This window comes from Engystomops pustulosus, chromosome 2 (genome assembly GCF_040894005.1).
Source record: "Engystomops pustulosus chromosome 2, aEngPut4.maternal, whole genome shotgun sequence".
Classification (NCBI taxonomy): domain Eukaryota; kingdom Metazoa; phylum Chordata; class Amphibia; order Anura; family Leptodactylidae; genus Engystomops; species Engystomops pustulosus.
The window spans coordinates 160,012,634-160,033,014 of record NC_092412.1 but is presented as its reverse complement, the minus strand read 5'-3'; the positions used below and the strand labels follow the sequence as shown (position 1 = coordinate 160,033,014).

Sequence of the window (20,381 nt, the reverse complement as noted above, 5' to 3'; positions counted from 1 at the left end):
TAAATATTTTGGACTTTCTTTTAAGGACACAAAAATAAAACCTGTCTGGGTCTATATAAGCCATTGCTGAGCGCTCAACAGGACTAGAAAGTAGATGAAATGTTCGGGAATGGTGGTACATACTTGTCTATGGCGTATTTTGTGCTATTAGGTTATTGTATTTGGCACCTCACTTTCTTGTAGCCTTCTGGAAACTAAGAACACAGTGTAGCACATTCCTTCCAGTCAGTCCCTTCCATCCACACTAAACAAAACTAACAAGAATGAATCATTTGGTTGATTGCTCAAAACGTTTTGCTTTTTTTAGTTTGCTTTTTTTTGTTTGTTTTTTTTAGATTTGACAGAGGTTTTTAAAAGTGGATTATTACTAAAAGGTTAGGCTCCTGAATAGAACGTCAGATACGTAAACAGTTGACTGCTTGAGTTCCATAGTCTGAGACTTCGCTAGGAGTGAAGGTAGTCAGTCTTGTGGCAGAGACCTTCTTGTGAGGATTCTCGATTGGTGTCGGTAGCTTTGTCAAGGTAGAAGAGTTGATGCTGAGGGCTTTACATTGTTATGTTTGGCTAATCAAAGCTTATGTCCCACCCTTTTGTTCAGGTGAATAATATATTATTAATATGACTGCTAGTTTTATGTCTCCAACCTCTGAGGTGCAGGAAATAGACATTCTGAAGAACAATGCTGTACACTCGCCAGCTTCTCCAGTTTTACTCCGGTAATTCCATCGCATTCTGCTCAATCCAGACAATGTTGTAGATTGAGCATTGTCAGGAATGATGCCATCCCAGTCCACTGTCCAGGAAAAACTACCAGACTGCAGCTTCATTCATTTCTGCTGCATGTGACAAGTGATTCCCGTACGTGGCCCCGCCGTTCACTGATAAAGATGAGAAGGGAGGACTCTGGCCAAACACCTCTGCCGACATGGAGTGCATGGAGCCGGGGAGGTTCGGCTCGGGGCTGGGAGAGTCTCCGGGAGGGTGGGACATGATGTCGGTGAAACGCTGAGCCTCGCTAGAGGGGTGGTGTCCGGGTAACGGGTGCTCCATGGAGCCTAGTGGGGTTCCTGCTGGTCCGGATGAGGGGACAAACGGCAGATCTACGGGGGTCTGAGCTTGTGATGAAGGGGGTCCTTGAGGAAAGAAGTCGTAGTTACTTCCTGGCCCATAATACTCGCTCTGGTAGTCTGCAAAACCAAAGACAGGAATGATGAAAACCGCAGGAAATGTGGAAATGCGAAATATGCGTAATTAAAACATTAAAATGCATGGTAAATGTTGTTTTTTAATATTATTCAACAGAATCAATATTAATAATAATAATGCTAATAATAATAATGATAATACTACTTCTAATAATAATATTTATATATCGCAAGGAATTCCAAATTATTCAGTTCTAGTTCATTTAAAAATGCACAGCAGAGAATAAGAGGTTACCTGCTATAAATAGTCATTCATAAATAGTGATCTATTTCTAGAAATGACTGTCGTGTAAAATAAGAGCATCAATAGAAACAGTTGTAATTATAGATAATATTTGTCAAAACATGAATCATAATATTTTCACATATATGTGTCGCATTCCGTCTTTGCTGTCCCTGCAGCTTGAAGTTATAATGATGCTGTTATATTATAAATATGATTATATCATGGCTAGCTGTATTCGAGGCAGGGATGCCGCTGACTATTCCTGGCTTTGTGTAGGATTTTCCTTATTTCTGCCGTTAATTATTAACACACTGCTTCATGCATCACAGCCCAGGGATTTGCGCGATTCTCCTGCTCGGATCGTTCCCAGTGATAAGGGGAGAGACAGTGCAATTAATATGTAAATAGCGGGGGCCATAGGCCACAACATGCCGGCAGACAAGAGGCTTCCGTACCTCCATAGAAGGAGAAGGGGCCATTGGGGATGAGCTCCCCGGGCTCCAGCCGGTCCACCAGCGGCCGCATCCTCCGCGGGCTCCGGAAGAAGGCGTGTCTCCGGGCTCCCAGGGCGCTCAGCTGCTTCATCCTCCGCTCCTTGGAGCGCCGGTTCTGGAACCAAACCTGCAACATAGGGATGACATCATCATCATACACTACACGTCATAGCTTTATCCCAGAGTTACTATTCATAAAAGACAGCAGTAATATAAGGTCACTGTGTTGCTAGGGAAAATATGATTGTTTCTGCTATCATTTACATGTTTAACCCCTTAAGGACGCAGCCATTTTACAGCTTAAGGCTCAGCCCGATTTTTTGGATTCTGACTTGCTTCGCTTTATATGGTTATAACTTTTGAACACTGTTACTTATCAAAACGATTCTGAGATTGTTTTTTCCCCACATGTTGTACTTCATTTTAGTGGTAAATGTTGGCTGATAAGTTTTGCGTTTATTTACAAAAAAAAGAAAATATGATAAATTTTTTGAAAAATTTGCCATTTTCGAAATTCTAAATCATTGCGTTTTCAGGCAGATAGATTTACCACCTAAATAAGTTGCTGAATAACATTTCCCATTTGTCTACTTTACATTTTCATAATTTCTGAAATGTCTGGATAATTTATTTTGATGTCACGCGGCTTACAAATAGAATATCGCTTTTCCGGATTTTCAGAATTGACTATTTTGGGGATAAATACAGTTTTGAATGAAATTTTACATATTTAGCATCAAACCCCCCTATATAATCTACCCATTTTCAAATCTGCACCCCTCAAGCTATCAGAAACCGCTTTTACGAAGATTGTTAACCCCTTGAGATCTTCATAGTAATTGAATCAAAATGGAGGTGAAATTTAGAATGGTCATATTGTTCCCTTATACGTTCATTTAGCACTAAAATTTACACATTTCCAAAATATAAAAAGAGAAAACCCACCATACAATTTGTTCTGCAATTTCTCCCGAGTGCAGAGACCCCCCACATGTGGCTGTGACTTGTTTTATGGGCGCACAGCGAGACGCAGAAGGGAAGGAGAGCCCTGCAGCTGCCAGGATTTTAGTTTCCTCATTGGCCCCTTTTGAAGGCTATAAAATTTTCGCTTTTTCGTTATTGGGGCCATGTGACGGCATTTTTTTTGCGGGATGAGATGCTTTTTCCATTGTTACCATTTTGGGGTTGGTATCACCTATTGTTGAAAATTTAGGAACTTTTTTTGAGGGCAGGAGTAGAAAAGCATCAATTCTGTACTGGATTTTTGACTTTTTTTTTTTTGGTGTTCACCGTATAGACTAATAATCATGTTAGCTTTATTCTATGGGTTGATACGATTACGGGGATACCAGACATGAATATATTTTCTTACGTTTTACTAAATTTGTCAAACAAAACCCTAATGTGGGGAAAAATCTATAATTTTTGTATTGCCGTCTTCCAAGTGGCATAACTTTGTTACGTTTTTGGCTACGGAGCTGGTTGATGGCTTGTTTTTTGCGGGACATGTTGTACTTTGCACCAGTATCATGTCGCAGTACATATGGTTTTTTGGTCGCATTTTATAGCATTTTTTGTGGGATTGAAAAGGTAAAAATCATAATTTTTGGAGGGTTTATAACAGTTTTTTTTTACGGCGTTTATCGTGGGGGTTCAATAATGATTTACTTTTATTCTACGGGTTGTTACGGACGCGGTGATACTATATATGTGGGGTTTGTGTTATGATTTAGACTTTTTTTTTGAGTTATATGTCTCTTTATATGTTTTGGGGGTTTGGGGCATTTTTAGTGATTTATGGCTTTATTTTTTTATTGAATAACTTTTTTTTTTACTTTTTTACTTTTATACCATGGTACATGAACAAGAAATCCTCTGATTGCTTGTTCATGATAATATTCTGCAATACTCATGTATTGCAGAGTATTATCAGTGTCAGCCTATGCACTTGCATAGGCTGGCACTTTGCCAGTAAGATGACGTCACAGACGCCATCTTACTGGCAATTCTTGCTAGTAACTCTGGGGTCCAGATCGGAAAAGACACCCCAGATGCTTGTTAGATGCCGCGGTCGCGCTGACCGCGGCATCTAAAGGGTTAAGCACCCGCGATCGGAGACAACTCCGATCGCGGGTGTTACACTGGGGTGCCGGCTATTAGTTACAGCCGGCACCCCGTGTTTCCCGATGCCGGTTCGGCTCTGATCCAGAGCCGAGCCGGCATAGGCGCCGTGGCGGATATATCCGCCACTGAGCGCTAAGTCACTGCGCTCCGTGGCGGATATATCCGCCGCGGAGCGTGAAGGGGTTAATACTTGTTCAGAAGTGTGGAGTTTTCAGTCTGACTATAGATAATGCTGCTTTACATGTCATTTCCATATAATTACTGACATCAGAGTCTGTTTTTATTTCCTTGCCTGACATCTTTGAGTTGACCACTCCCCCCACATGCTAAACAGATAAATGAACTATAACTATTTAGATAACTCTAGCACCAGAGAAAAGATAGGAATTCCGCATAGCATACTGTAGGCTGAATGTGGGGGATTATCAATAATATTCTATGATAACACATTGTAAAAGCTTGAGATATTATACCGAATGATAAATGTTATACACATTGGTGGCATTTAATATTAACTTTACATCAGAAAACGGTCTTTTTTCCCCCATTGACGTGGCTGTCGCCTTATTTATGACGTGTTAGCACCAGAATATTGGTGCTTTTCAGACTCTCACAAATTTTTTTTTCTTGGGCTAACAATTTGGGCGCTGCTTGGGAATCCGTCACTTTTCCAAAATTGATAAATGGCCCACTCAAATCCTCATGACTATTGTAATCCTCTACCTATATTTTGAATTAACGGTGTAAGTCTTCAAATTTGTGTAAAGCTCTTAATAAATTTCGCTATGTAATAAAACCCATTATTTTAAAAAGGTATTTCCTACTAAAATTAGGATTTTTTTACTGCTTGCAGGCATGGCCTATATGGTTGGCCCCAGTGGTGAGAAAAGAGACTGGATTGTTTATTAGATAACAGAAAGACACAGATATCTATGGAGATCATATTAGGCCTCTTTCACACTTGTGTTGCAGATTACGTCAGAGTCTGATCAGGGTGCGATCAGGGTTTGGTCAGTGAAAAACTGAATTTTTTTTGTTAGGGTCTCAGATTTCCATGCACGGTTTTTTTTGTTTTCAATGCGATTTTTACGCCCAGATAACGCGCATGAAAAAGACTCAGGACTGAGGTTTATCTTTTCTATGGCAAATGATCAATGAAAAACGCATTGCACTTGAATGTGTCTCAGAGTGCAAAGCATTTTTGATGCATCTCCATAGACTTGTATGGTGCGCTTTTCACGTGTGTGACTTGCAAAAGTAGATCATGCTGAGATTTAAATGCGCGTTAAAAAAATGTGCATGTGTACGTGAAAAAAAATGCAAGTCTGAAAAAAAACATTGATTACAATGGGTTGGAGTGCAATGCACAACAAAAGCATACGCAGAACACGTGCGTGAAAAGCGCAAGTGTGAAAGGGGCCTGAGTGTTTGCTAGAGGTGTTAGCAACTAAACTTACCTAAAAAAACATTATGCTATTCATAAACTTAGAAGATCAAGGGCTGAAAAAGCTGCATCAAGTGCCTGTTGACATGTCAACTGTCTCTGGCTAGTTGTTCAATGCCTAAGCCGGACCCAACTGAGAGTAAAATTTCAGACGTAGGGCATTGGAACAGCATTTTGCTAACAACTGATATCATTGGTCACAAAAGACTTCTCATGAGAAACTGTGGAATTAGATTTACTGTTAGATTCTGTCTGCCACTTTTTTTTTACCAATGTGAATAATGACGGAAGGGCTTGGATGTGTTGTGTGAATGAGCCCTTCTGGTGAATTAACATGCTGCAGATTTGTTGCAGAAATATCAATGACACACTGATAAGGCTTATTCACACTTACGTTCTTTCTCAGTACGCCATCTCTGATTGTCAGATGTGGGCACCACAATTTAGCTTCTTTTCCAACATGCACGGCTCTTTTTTTGTCGTTCAATTTGGGCACAGCTTTTGAATCAAGAAACTTTTCCTGTGCTTCTAGTTTCATGTCACTTTTTTGGCAACAAAAAGACCAACAAAAGCAAGTCTACCAACTGCTAAACCCCTTCATGAATGTGGTTTCACATTTGTGACACTCATTTGTTCCTCTTACAGTGCACCAGATACACTAAGGTTGTGTGCCAAAAATAGTGCAAATCACCGCTAAAATCGGGAGTCACAAAAGAACAACTAGTCCCAAAAATAATGAATGCCCAATGTTTCCACACACACACAAAAAAAAGAAATCACACATATGCCGTTCATGCGATTCTTCTCAGATGATGCTGGGGCCTGGATGTTTGCAGACATTGGGTGCAGATACAGTACAGACATAAAAGGCTCTGAATAAATAGGGTCAGTATGCTGTTATTGAAAATCACAGTATACTGAGAAGAAAACATATGTGTGAGTAAGCCCTTAAACACAGATTTTTAAGCACAGATTGATCCTATAGATGATAATATTGGTCTGAATTGGCAATTTTGGGGTCTTTACACAAGTCAGATTCTGTAAAAATTCAGTCCATTCCTTAAAATGGCAATAGCAGAAATCCATGTGTTTGCTGCCAAAACAACTCTATTGACATTAATGGATTGATTTCTGTAACAAAAACTCTGCTGCATGTGAAGTCACCCCTACACTTGTCTTGAAAAGTTAGCCTACATCTCCAGTAATTTAGCATGAAGCTAAGGTTTGGGTTATCTATTAATTTTTTTGCACACAAAATTGCCACTACTAAATCTGCAACCAATATATATATATAATAGGTTATAGAACAATAGAAAAAATTATTATAGCTGAAATGATGCTGAACCTCTATTGTATTCATAGTTTTTAACTGTAAAAAACAATAAAAACAGATACCAAATGTTTTTTCCTATGTTTACAATCAGTTATGTGTTAAATTTACCTCCTGTTAATTCCTTAACTAATTAAAAAAGTAAAAAATGGAAGTTTAACAGAGCTTTGACGTATCAATTAAAAATCCCGTTGACATCAATGTAAATACCTCTGTTCTCACTTTTTTTAACGGAGGTAAGGATCGGTAGTGTGAAATGATCCTTATTCAAATTTATATGTTAATTTCACAGATTATACAAATTGATCACAAAATTGTGATATTATCCCAGTTAGCATTTTTATTTAATTTTTTTAATGCTTTTATTTTCAACATGCACAAATATCGCATGTTACAATTTAGGCCCTATAAAAGGATTAACTATCTACATGAGAAATAATAGCTTTTTTAATATCATTTTTCTTTTTTTCAGTTTGTTTGAAAAGTTATGATGTTAAGCGTTCCCATTAGTTTATTTTACTTATACTTAAATGGCTGACAAGCATGAGCATATAGAAGGAAAAGAAAACAAGGACGCCATTGTGACTAAAGCCATAATATCCCAAATTATATGCATAGAAAACAACTACAAGACAAAGCATGGTATGTCCCTGGCAAGAGAACCACATTGTGTAACAATGTCAACAGTTAGGAAATATTATCCATTTCTGCTTATAGTTAACATATGTAGGTTCAGAAAGATTTTTTCTGACAGTTTGGATAATCCACTCATGAAATGCTTGTAAGGGTCTAGTTTGGTAATAGTGCTGCCAATGAATTGTGCAGCTCTGGATCTAAAACACTGTTATCATTATATGAGGTAGGGTGAGAAGAAAGTTTTGTTACAATATTAAAGAAGTATTTGTAATATATTTGTGTATATGTTTTGCAAAACATGGAGTTCTTTTCTGAATTGGGTTGTTTTAGAATATTAATATGCCATTTTAAGGCCTATGTATGATAATAAATTCACACCTTATTATGGACACTATTTTTTTTTCTAAAAGTTAGCACTTTATACAACTACTTAAATATTTATAAAAACAAAAAGCAAACATGGCATGGGCACAAGCTTTCACACATGAGAGTTGTGCTTCACTTTTTGAGTGCCCTACCTCTCATTATGGCCTGACCATCATAGTTTTTATGTAATACATGTTTTATTCTTGGGTATACATGACTGATCAGATTTCATAAAAAAAAAAACTTTCCTTTTATGGGTTTGCAAACAAGGCTGCATACTAAGCTATATGCACATATATCAAAACCTACAAAAAGTGTTGCAAAAAAAAAAAAAGAAATCAATATTCTATAAATGACCAAATGCCTCACAAATATGCTCACTACTCCTACAAAATGCCACAATGGTCCAGAATCCAAATCTAAATAAAGCTGTAAATTGCTTTAAGTTCAGCCTTATTTATCACAAATCACAATAATACATTTTAAGTTATTTTTAAACTTTTTGGATTATTTTGATTATTATGATGTGTGATTCAGGATAAATTTTAATGAAGTTATTTATTTTAATTCTGAACCATTTCCTCTTCTACATGCACTGATATGTTCTTATGCATTAGCTGCTTTAGCTTCCACACATATTTGGGACTGTGGTCAATGGTCTTCTGCCAGGAGCAATTCCATAAACAGGGTACCTAATTTTGGTAGGCATCTGAAATTTCAAGCATACTGTTTTGCTGTTTAATAGACACCAGGCTCTCCATAAAAATCCTGAAGGGCATCATGAGGCTCAATTTATACTTTTCCATCTTTTCTATTAGTTTCCTCTACCATTTTGTAAAATATTTGAAAGAAAACTGATTTGTATATGAATCCCATTTACATGAGAATCCTGTTTTTTAAACTAACAATTATTCAAACAGGTAAATTGTGATGACTTTACCTATCATTTAAGGCCCCATTTGGGTGTATTATTCCCAATTGAAACAGAAAGGTGTGTCATTTCATGCAATTATAATTATTTTTTAAGCATATAAGATGCAGATATGTGTTGCATAGGTGTGAGAGAAACACTGTTTTTATCCCAAACAAAAAATGGGTGCTGGCCTGCACTCATACTAAACATTTGGCCTACCCTGCTTTTGCTCCCACCTTGAGCTCTGGGTCATGTGGTGCTATCCAGATTACTGCAAAAGGATATTATTCAAATATGCAAAGGTTTTTCTTTGTTTTTTATCACACACTTCATTAAAAAATATTGTATTATATATGTAGTAGCAGATTAGGTATGGGAAGTAAACGGTAATGCGCACACATAAGTCTATTTTAGACTGTTAGCTCTTGTGAACAGGGTCCGCACTCTTATATGACTGTGTTTTACTAATTTTGTCTTATTTTATTTGTATATGTCCCCTATGATTTCTAAAGTGCTACAGAATTTGTTGGCACTATATTAATAAAGAATTATTATTATTATTACTTTGCCGCTACTTGTACCAAAAACTAAAAAAGCGAAAATAAATTAAGACATTGATAATAGTAACTATTAGGTCATAGGATTGAGAAGAAAATATAAAATATATAGAGTTTGGATACTAGGCTACCAACCCCAGCAATTCCACTTCATACAATATTTGGGCAGGAGTCATTGGGCATGATACACATGGGCGAAGCAGAGGCGCCTGTCTTCAGTTGGGGAAGGATGATGGCAGGACACCAAGGCGGTAGGCAATGCCATCTGTGCCAGGATTTTTAGCTGAGTTTTTTTTTTTCATCTGACTGACTGATAACAATATCCTAAATATGTCTTATACTACCAATAAAAATTCTTTATTAATTTAGTGCCATCATATTCTGAAGTGCTTTACAGATTGTACTTATAGTAAAATAGTAAACATTCCCATGGGTTGCCATTATTTTTTTTTTTCAAGTTTATTTGTACAAAAATGGCAAAAGGACTTACACTTCAGTAAGACAATATGGGATTCATATTTAGTATTCTCTAATAGTACAGATAATAATGATACTTTACCACATACACCCTTTCATAATGGTGAATTTCTCCCACCAACAAATTGTGTATAATGAGGTAGAGATTATGTGAATTGCATAACCATATATTGTATATGTGTGTTTTAACCTATAGCAATATCTCCACATAGAGAAGCTGATTTCTGGCTCTTCCCACTACAGAACAAGAACAACTTTCCTTCTGAAAGAAGACCTGGTTGTTCTGCTGTCCTCACAACTAGATGCCCTGCTTTCCAGTCAGTCTTATGTTATGTATATTTCGGGTACTGGCTTTTTCGGATGCTACCAAGTGAAACATTTGCGACATTTAGCTTTCCCTTTGCTTGGCTTTCCCGCTTTAGGTCAAGAATGATTGAGTTAATTCTTATTACCCTGACAAGATTACTCCTAATTATCTTCGCACTAAGGTTCTTCCAGTCTAACCTCGCCTTAATGATCTTTTAACCCTCCATTACCCCCAGCTCTGCGGGTTTATAAACCTTTTAATAATCCCACCTCATTGTCATTCTTATTTTTCCATTAACCCCTCACATTTATGGTTATTAATTTCTAGTCCATTTGCAAGTTGATACCCCCGTACAATCCTTTAAGGCCGATAAATGAGGAGAGAGGGAGGGTTATACTCAACCATTAATGTCGTTATATTCTTCTAGAAAGATAATGCACTAGACATGTCTGTCCGGTCCTAGCTGACACCATGACACATGCTTGTTGTACTAGGAAGATGGTACTTTATACTGTAAGAATATATGGTGTACCTGTATGACCCGCATGTTCAGTCCGGTCTCTTGGGCCAGCTGCTCCCTGATGTGTCGGGTGGGTTTAGGGGTCGCGGCAAAGGCCGCCTTCAGGGTCTCCAGCTGTTTGGCTTTGATAGTGGTGCGGGGTCCTCTCCTCTTTGCCCCCAGGTTCTGGTCATCGTTCTCGTTAATCCCAGCCTCCTTATCTGAGATGTTAGCGCTTTCAGAGTCTTTCGCGTCGTCTTGAGATGGGTCTTGGGAGTCAGGAGATAAACTGGGGTCACTGCCTGTCACTGTTCCAGGAGGAAAAGAAGGAATTAGATCAGACAAAGAAAAACTGCATCGGGAATGTACCGATTACCAAGTGTATTTACTAATATATATATATATATATATATATATATATATATCCCTACCTATCTATCTTCCTTGGCTTCTATAATGTTACATATTTACTTAAGGCAATTAAAAGGAATAAATGGTAGTGAAATTTAGTAAAAGAATCTAATGGCATAAATAGAAGGAAGAGAAGAAATCCATAGACTGAGAAGAGTATAATTGGCTTTATATATAATTATATATATACGTATATATTGTAGCTTTACCTGAGAGAAGACTATTTTCTTTGGCAGCGTTGTTGTTGTTGTTTAGGTAATCTTCTTTACAGACAAACTTGTTCTCATCGATAATATATAGTTCCTCTCCAGTGGAGAGCTGTTTGTTACACATCATACATGTGAAACAGTTCAAGTGGAACACTTTGCTTCTTGCCCTCCTGACCAGGTCACTGGGGGAGATTCCCTGGGCACAGCCAGCACACTTGGTACCAAAACGTCTAGATGAGGAAAAGAGAAAGCTTAGGATTAGATCTCCCATAGACTTAACATAGTTTTAGGGAGAAAGAGAAGCTTAATACATCACTAAAATACGAGTATACATGGACATATTTTTTTAATATTAAATTACATAATAGTTCACTAAAATGGGAATATACAAGACCCAGATATAAAAGACCTGTATATTAATATACAAGACCTATATATATATATATATATATACACACACACATCACTTAATATTAATAAATATGACCAATGAACACATCTATTTGCGTATATATCAGTTTACATATACTCACATATTTATACTAAATTACATAACGCAGAATATCCTTACATTATTACCTACAGAACTTACAGTTTAACAGTTTTATTTTACTATTAAAATTAATTAATGTGGAAATTAAATGGTTGCAGAGACTCGCTAAATTATATAAATTACAGGAGGTTTATTGCATGAAAGATTTCACATTATTAAAGTGCTAAAAAGTATTATTTTTTTAAGATTGTATTAGAATCCGTTTCAAGTATATAATTTAAGAATATACATATAGGTAGATGGTCGCCGTTTATCCGTCTTTTGTATGTGTCTATAGTGTGTGTGTTGTCCTCTTTTGTTTATAGGTGAAATGTATGTGTTTAGTGGATCCATCTTTCGGAACTAGGGATAAATATAAGCAGAGATCAGTGACTTGTGGCCGTAGGTAACTATGTGTTAATGTTGATTCTGTGCCTGTGGTTTCCTCCTCAAACACCTTTACTATTCAGATTCAGTTATCACTTCTTGCCTAAAATCCACAACCAATACGGACTTGAGGGGCCTGAGCTGATGCAGGATCCCCAGGACAAGGTGTCATTTCCTTGGGAGGAATACACACAAACATAGATGTGCTGTGTACACAGGGTGGTTGCTGTCTGCATACAACACAAAGCTGCTCAAAAAAAAGCATTTTTTTTAGTCTACCTATTTATAAACGGTCTGTTATTATAGAAAGCAGCAGAATATTCAATAGCTGAGAAACAAAATATACTATGTGTCACTATGGCCCTGTGGATTAAATATCTGTTTATTCCTGATGTGCCCGGATATTTAGACTAATTTTCATTTCTTGTTAAGAACAGCAAAAATGACATTTTCCTTGGGCCTTTGACATGAAAAGATCAGAAAAGATCAGCTCTTTATCTGAGGAAAACTTGTCACTTTCATCCATCAAATTATCATTTTATGTCGCCGCTTGACCTCGGGAAAGCCTGGGTGAGAAATGCGGCCCGGGCTATATCATTATCAGACCATTTGGGGACGGGGCCACTAAATACATGGTGTGCATCTGCTGATCACATCCATTCTCAGGACATCTCCAAGGAGTCTTTATCTCTACTTTGTCACCACTAAAATATTCATCAGATGCTAAATAAATTCCCCCTCGACAAGAGGGATTTGTAGTCTGCCCAGGGAAGCATCAAAGCCCTCTCTTGTGTCTCATGTCCACTATGATGGGGGCGTCTTATCACATAATCACACCTTGTAAACTGTATTAATGAAAAAAAAATGGTAAAAAAACCCATAATAGATGAAAATGAGCTTTGTGCATAACAGGGTATAGCAGATGATAGGATAAATATATATGCAGCCAGACTGTGGTATTTCCTGGGTGTAATAACTACAAGCACAGGTGGAAGTAGTACTCTGCTTTCTGTCTGTCATGTACATACTAGGTGTATGAAGGGAACTCACCTGAAGAAGTCGTTTTTACAATAAAGCTTGCTTTCTCTAGAAAAACATTTCTCTGTTAAATTGCATTTACATTCACAGCACTGTACACATTTGACATGCCAAGCCCTGTCCAGAACATTCAGCAAGAAGCGGTCCAGGATGGGCCTCTCGCATCCAGCACAGTGCACCATTGTCTTTGGTTGGCTGATATATTGGGGGTTGCTGGAAGATCCAGGTGATAGGAGCTCCAAACTCTCCGCAGCTCTGTGACACCAATGTGACTGCCGGGCCAATGGCTTCTGGCAGCTTATTATGTAATGGAGATCCAAAGCGATGAAGGTGACAGCGATCAGTTGTCTCTCTGCATTGTGAGGTAGCTCAGTCTGTGGTGAAAGTGCTTCTGTCTCCCCAATACCCAGTGGTCGTCTCTACTGTACCAGCATTATCACTCAGAGGCTTCACAATCACAAAGCTTCCTGGGACATGGGTTATTTGGTTCTAGGTTCGGATTCCCGAGGTGGACTCTGGTTCTGACGCCTTGGACATGGAGGAAGGTCCCTATAGCCCATAAAGGTTCTCCTGGTGTGGTCCTTCAGCACGATAAAGTCCTGGCAGGTAGATGAGAGAGCAGCTAATAATGAGGATGAACCTGTAGTGTGGGATGTGCTGCCTCTGATCCTACAGGTCTGGGGTTGCTCTTCCCATGTGAAGTCTCTTCCCTGGACTGCATGTTCTCAGCTGCTGTAGAGCTCGCCTTATGCCCAACTCAGTGACGACACAGCCGGCTGGAGCCAATCAGCGCCCTCCAGTCCTCATGTTAAACCATTAACCAGCACACCAAGCTCTAGCAGTACTGGGACATCATAGCTACTAAAGCTGAGCCCTTATATATGTCCTATACATTCCAGAGGTGGATCCACAAAACAACGGTAATAATACATCAAATAAGATATGTGCAGGTAATGTATGCATGTGAATAGAGCAACTTGTATACCACTAGAGCTTCACTTTCTCACTTCTGCTTATGTTGGTGCCTAGTCTCAAATTATATATATATATATATATATATATATATATATATATATATATATATATATATATATATATATATATATGCCCGCATTTCAGATGTATTCGCACTTTTGTGTAATATTTTGCTCATGTTAGAACTGTTCACATAAAATATCCTAGGCTTTTGGAAGGAATGGAAAGGAGACGTATCGCGATCTTGCTATTGGAAATATGGAAAAGGCAGCCGGAGTTATGGATTGTAGATGTAGGATCTATGTGTGGCATCATCCGGTAAGGAGAGAACAAGTTTCCTTTCATTTTCTTGGAGGATTTTCTGTGAAGGAAGCGATGTACCTGGACGTATAATGATCAGTGTAAATAAACATTTGCAAACAAACCTGCATGTGTTCTGTCTGGCCGGCCTCTAGCAGGTGTTGATTGGTAATTACACAAGGAATAATCCCGCACTCTATAGCCTGGAAATTGTTTGTTCCTGGGTTGACATTGTAGGAACTAAATGAAGATTGGTGACAATATATATAATATATATATAATAACAATAATAACTATATATATATATATATATATATATATATATATATATATATATATATAGTTGTGAAACTATAATATGCGTTTTATGGATTTATACTGCATACGATCAATACGATCAATATTAGCTAAAAAATGTATCTAAACAGAAGATTTGCTTTTCATGGTAAAAATATTCAGTGGCTTGCAGCCTATAAATGTTGAATATTGCGATGCTGGTGTGCCAGCCGTGGGCATGATAGCTGGCACAGGATAATATTTCGGATTTTGTAATCTGTGGATTTGTGTGATTGGATATGTGAGTTTCCATACCTCCAGCACCAGGGATGTTCTCCATGACATTCATTACAATGTGTAAACTACATTCCCTTGTGATGAGGCACATTGCAGTCTCCCTTGTCCTTTGTGTGTGTGTATAGACGGCATGGCATGTCCCCAACAATGCCTGGTGTCACTCTTCCCCTCAGCTGTTTGTTTGGATTCTCTGCTCGTTTATTGGTAAACGGTAAAAAATGGAATCAATAGGGCAACCCCTCGCCGCCCCTTCTTCCTCTCTGCATATGTGCTGTTTCTCATGTAAAACAGAAGCTAAGAACTGATGTCTGGAGATGGCCCGCTCCTATAGAGCCCATAGGGCGACAGCTGCACGCGTCTGTCAGGGGACTTCTCCCTTTCACTGGCAACCCCCCCACCTGACATGTGCTGCTCAGGGATGGATGAGCCATGCAAGCTGCACCCCTTCTCACTTTGTATCGGTTTATTTCCACAGGAAATTTCTGTTCATTCACAAATGTTATGTAAGATCCTGTCCAATAGATCATCCATATAGAAATTTACAATCTGTCATTTTCTTTTTTGCTGTATTTGTGTAGTTCCTGTGTGTATGGCCGTTTTAGGAGGGGGCATCTCCACCTGGAGCTACATGTGCCCACCGGGTGCAGCCTCCTAGGAAATGATCTCCTTGTCATCAGCGAGCTGGAAACCCTCTGCACCTTACACAATGTCTGCTTTTGATCCCACTTTTTGATTTATTGTCAGGATTTCCTGGCCAGGAATTAGCTACAAGTTTTGGCTGGGGTAGATGGAGGTCGGTGGCTTCCTTCACTCACTGAAGCATCACGGCAATTTACCTGCTGCCCTAATATTACAGGGGGAGACTATGGCTGGATCCTGCCCTTACTCCCTGGAAGAGACGCGTCTGAACCCGACATGTAAGAGCAAATGGCGTTTCACACCCAACGTTGAAGACAGGATGGCTGTCACCCCTCTTTCCCAAGAGTGAAATCATTGCTCTGGAGATAATAAATAGATAGATAGACATATGATAGAAAGCTGCATTCATGCCTTCTCATACCCTGGAGGGAGCCGCACTCAACATCATAGCCTCAGGTCACACCATGCTCCAGGGACCTCTCAAACCCGAACATTATCCAGCTGCCAGGACTACCTGTCCTTTTCCCAGAGATACAGCTTCCAGAGGATAGGATGAAACTATACTACTACTGCTCTATTAAATTGCTAAAAGTTCTTTATGAAACACGTACATCCTCCAAATAAACCTCCTTCCATCTTCTATCTGTGGTCTAGGACACATCACTCTCACAGGTCTCCGCCGGAAAGTTGAAAAGTTCAAGTGTAAAGTTTCCTTCCAAGGCTGTAGTGAGGAGGATTCTTCATCAATAGAAAATCCCAGGATGTCCACTTGTACCTGTGTGATCTCCAGGCATGCAAGACTGCATGTGACACGTGTAATAAAGTGAGAAATATTAGTAGCCAGCAGGAGGGCTTTGATCTGCTGCCTGAGACCACAGCAGCTACAGCTCACAGCGAGAACAACAGTGCCTGCCCTCCATCAGTACTAGGTGTATATATATATATATATATATATATATATATATATATATATATATATATATGCATCTATTATCCGCTGTGTAAGATGAGGTACAGGACTACATAAGGAGCAGTGGTCTGCGGCAATGAAGCTCTGACCAGTATAGACACAAATGCTCAATGATCTCCCTGCAGATAGGAGGCGAATCCTCTTTGAGCTTTCTCCTGCCAGCGCATTGGGCACAATATCGATTTCGACAACAGCAAGTAGCCTAAGCCATGTATTCCTAGGGTCAGGGGTAGAGATGCCATATTCTGCCATGAAGTTTAACATATAATCCTATGGGCGCAAAGGATGAATGAAGAAAACGCACTGACTGCTCGCCACTCATCTTACTGCTAATGCAAGCTGGCAATTCAATTATTTGCAGAGGAATATTTTAAGTAAGGTCTTCCATCCGTGCCACACAGTGTATTAACCCAGAAGCCCTCGCAAGCCTACCCCAGCACCCACACACCTATCCAATTACTGCATTGTCCAAACCCATGAAACACAAAGCGTGTCACAGCCAATATTATGTGCAGCAGGTTTTCTGTCTTGCGTTTATTATTTTTTAGAAGGTTAAATTAGTGATATGTATTTTCTTATGCTATTATTACTGCTGTAAACAAAAGTTTACATGAAAGAACATTTTCCTCAGTCTCTACATTACAGTCTGTCAGATTACAGGCGGCAATCAGATTCCTTTGATTTTTACAAGTGAAAAATAGTATTGTATTCCCAAACGGAAAACACAGCTGCCATCTGCCATGACAAATATTATTGACCTGAGATCTACCAAATATTTTTATGACTTTGAAACCCGGGCTGCAGAAATCCAATGCTTTCTATGGATCTGCTCCTGCAGCCTTGTCATTGAAACAGCTGTTTATTTCACTTGGAAAATCCAATAATTGCACTGAAGACTTGAATCATTATCTATTTCCAGCAATTAGTTAAGCTCAGCATTGCTTAGCTCTTTTCATAAGTTCATTTTAAGAAGTGGTGAGACGCAGCCGAATAGAGCAACCTCTGTCACCAGCTTTTATATCTTGTCATAGCACCTTGGTTACACAACAGGGTGTTTTCTTACTGAAGTCCTCCTAGAAGACAGTATAGAAAGAACACCACTGGATCCTACCTATATATAGACTGTTTCCACATTACTAAATACTTTTGTACTTAATTGTGAGTACCATAACCTGCATTATTTTAAAAACAACAAAAGCATTACATATAGATATTTATATATATTGCACACATGATGTGGCTTTAATTTTAATTTTTTTTTATCTACAAGGAGTAAAATAAAATATATATTTTAATTTGAGGAGTTCACTAAAACAAGCATTTTATATACATCAAAGCAAACGTTGAAAAACAAAAAAGGATAAAGTTTGACAGATTTGATCTATTTTCACAGGATCCAATTAATTAAACAAATAGCATGTTTCAGTTAAATCAGAATTCATACATTTAATTTTATAAAATCTAAAAATATCAACATAGTAACCCATTGGTTTCTGTGACTACAAGAAGTTGAAAAATTGCTGATTGAGAAAAGGATCTAAATTGAGATAATTTCAGGTTGTCTAAGCAGTTGGATTACTTGTACTCCTAAAAAAATAATCACAAAAATACTAGTAGTTAACTAGCCTTAGGGTTCTTGCACAATATGGTTATCAAATACAGAATACAACACAGAGCTGTATGAAATTTGAATTTACACATAGTTTTGTCTACATCAGCACAGAATTGACACCAGTATTTTATTTAGTTTCTTGCTGTTTTTCTGTTTTAATGAGTGTTTTCATGCCTGTTTCCACCTTTCCCCCTTATTTCAGATACAAATAGTGATCTTTATTTCACATGTCAGGTGAATGATAATCTTTATTTATATAGTGCCATCATATTCCGTAGCTCTTTACAAATGTAAATGTAATAGAAGCATCACCTTCAGCCTAGTTCTGGTTTTACATAAATTATTTATTTTTATTTGGGTACAAACTCTTTTGATTTATATATTTAGATTTTTAATATAATTATGTATATATTTTCATATTTATTACCAAAAGATAAACAGCTGTAAGAAATTATTTGCTCCATGTAACATGGCTGTATTTAAGTCATGTTTCTCACTCTGGCAGTTTTTCTATAATGATCATACAAAACTTAATTTTAGAACATGTGGAATCTAGCCTTCCAACAATTTCACAATACAGATAACAGTTTTCTGTGAAATTGGTTTTGTGTCAGTTGCCTGTTTTGTCTTTAGATGTGTTGCAGAACTGGATAGAGAAAGTTTTTTCTTGCCTGGGTATGAACATTGGGTAGGCCATTGCACACTGGAGCAAAATTAGTTGGCCATAATGTTATATTTAAGGAACAAGACTATCCTACATGAATGTCTATATATTTACGAACTGCAGAGACTGCCATCCTGTCACTATGATTTACCAACCCCAACAAATTGTGCACAGGGATATGCACACACATGCCACCCATACCTTTGCTTTTATTGTCCAGCTTCTACATCCATGCCAAAACTTTATTTAGAAATATGCAAATTAGACTGAAGTGCTCCAGCAGAGCACCTTTGGGCTTCAGCTCTACAGCAACAATAGTGCCCCCTTCTACACGTCTGCTGAGGCCCTGAGGTCCTCTGCTAATGCACCCCCCCCCCTTCAAAGCACTTCAGTGTAGTTTGTATAATAATAATTTGAACATGTCTACGTCTAGTTTTTTAATTGCATGTAATTTATTTGTATCTATCATGCATGGTTCTTTACATTCACTGCGTTAATTTCTTTAAAATGTGTACTATTTCCTTATACTACTGTATACATACTATGGGCCATTTTAACATTGGCACTGATCTTGAGGCACTAGCCTCTTAACAACACTGTTGCATATGATACTCCAGAATTGAGCCGCACATTTTCCAGCCATGACTTGTATCATAAAACTGTTAATTTATAGTAATTCCTTTTGTGCCTTTACATCTGTGCCATTCTGAGTACTATTTTGAAGCTGGGATCACAATACAAAAAAAGTTCAATCTTCAAATCTCATATACAGGAGCAGTAAAGTGTATGAGATTTTAAGAAATGTCATCCATACGCTGGATAAAGCTTTGCAGATATTGAACTGTTGTGTGGACTTTATGTTTGCAGGATATGCCATCTATTTCTGTTGTGTTTTTCACTGCTGAATTGAGTGATTGCAATTCAAGGGTAAATTCTGTGGGAAATCATTATCATAAAAAAATCCACATCAGAAAATGCTGCTATTTATTTCCAGTAGCATGGCTGCAGATTTTCTAACAGCATGAATCCCACGGGAACATACCTTAAGGGCAAAAGCACAAGACAGTGAAAAGTGGCAGTGTGCCGTCCTTTTCTTCCATGGCACATGGTTGCACTAAATGCAATACTTTCTAATGGATCAGTGTCCAATGTCGTTATTTTAACTGCTAGTCAGAACGTTGTGAAAAAAGGATGCCGAAATGACGCAAATCTGCTGTAAAAAATGAAACAGTCATCACTTAAAACAGTAGGAATGAGGTCCCTGCTCACAAGAGCTTACAATTAGGGTGATTTATCAAAAGAGTCTGAAAGCAACACTGTTCTAGTTTCTCAACCAATCAGAGCTAAGCTTTTATTTTACCACAGCAGTTTAAAGGAAATCTACAATTTGTTTGATGCATTATGAACCAAACATACCTTGAGAGTGCTGTAGCTACAGTGATGCATAAATATATCTTGTTTAATCCCTGTTCCGAGTGGTTTTGCACAAAAAA

At 38.1% G+C, this 20,381-nt stretch overlaps 1 protein-coding gene across 1 annotated transcript; it reads right to left on the bottom strand.

Moving 5' to 3' along the window:
* Nucleotides 1-261: 261 nt before the first annotated feature.
* LHX1 (LIM homeobox 1) lies at nucleotides 262-13,894 on the bottom strand. The gene is made up of 5 exons (XM_072137150.1): nucleotides 13,168-13,894; nucleotides 11,199-11,428; nucleotides 10,612-10,886; nucleotides 1,887-2,052; nucleotides 262-1,187 (listed from the first exon to the last, which is right to left on the bottom strand). Exons 1-5 carry the CDS (start codon nucleotides 13,335-13,337, stop codon nucleotides 808-810), a joined length of 1,221 nt encoding a protein of 406 aa, XP_071993251.1. The 5' UTR covers nucleotides 13,338-13,894; the 3' UTR covers nucleotides 262-807.
* Between the last annotated feature and the right edge of the window lie 6,487 nt (nucleotides 13,895-20,381).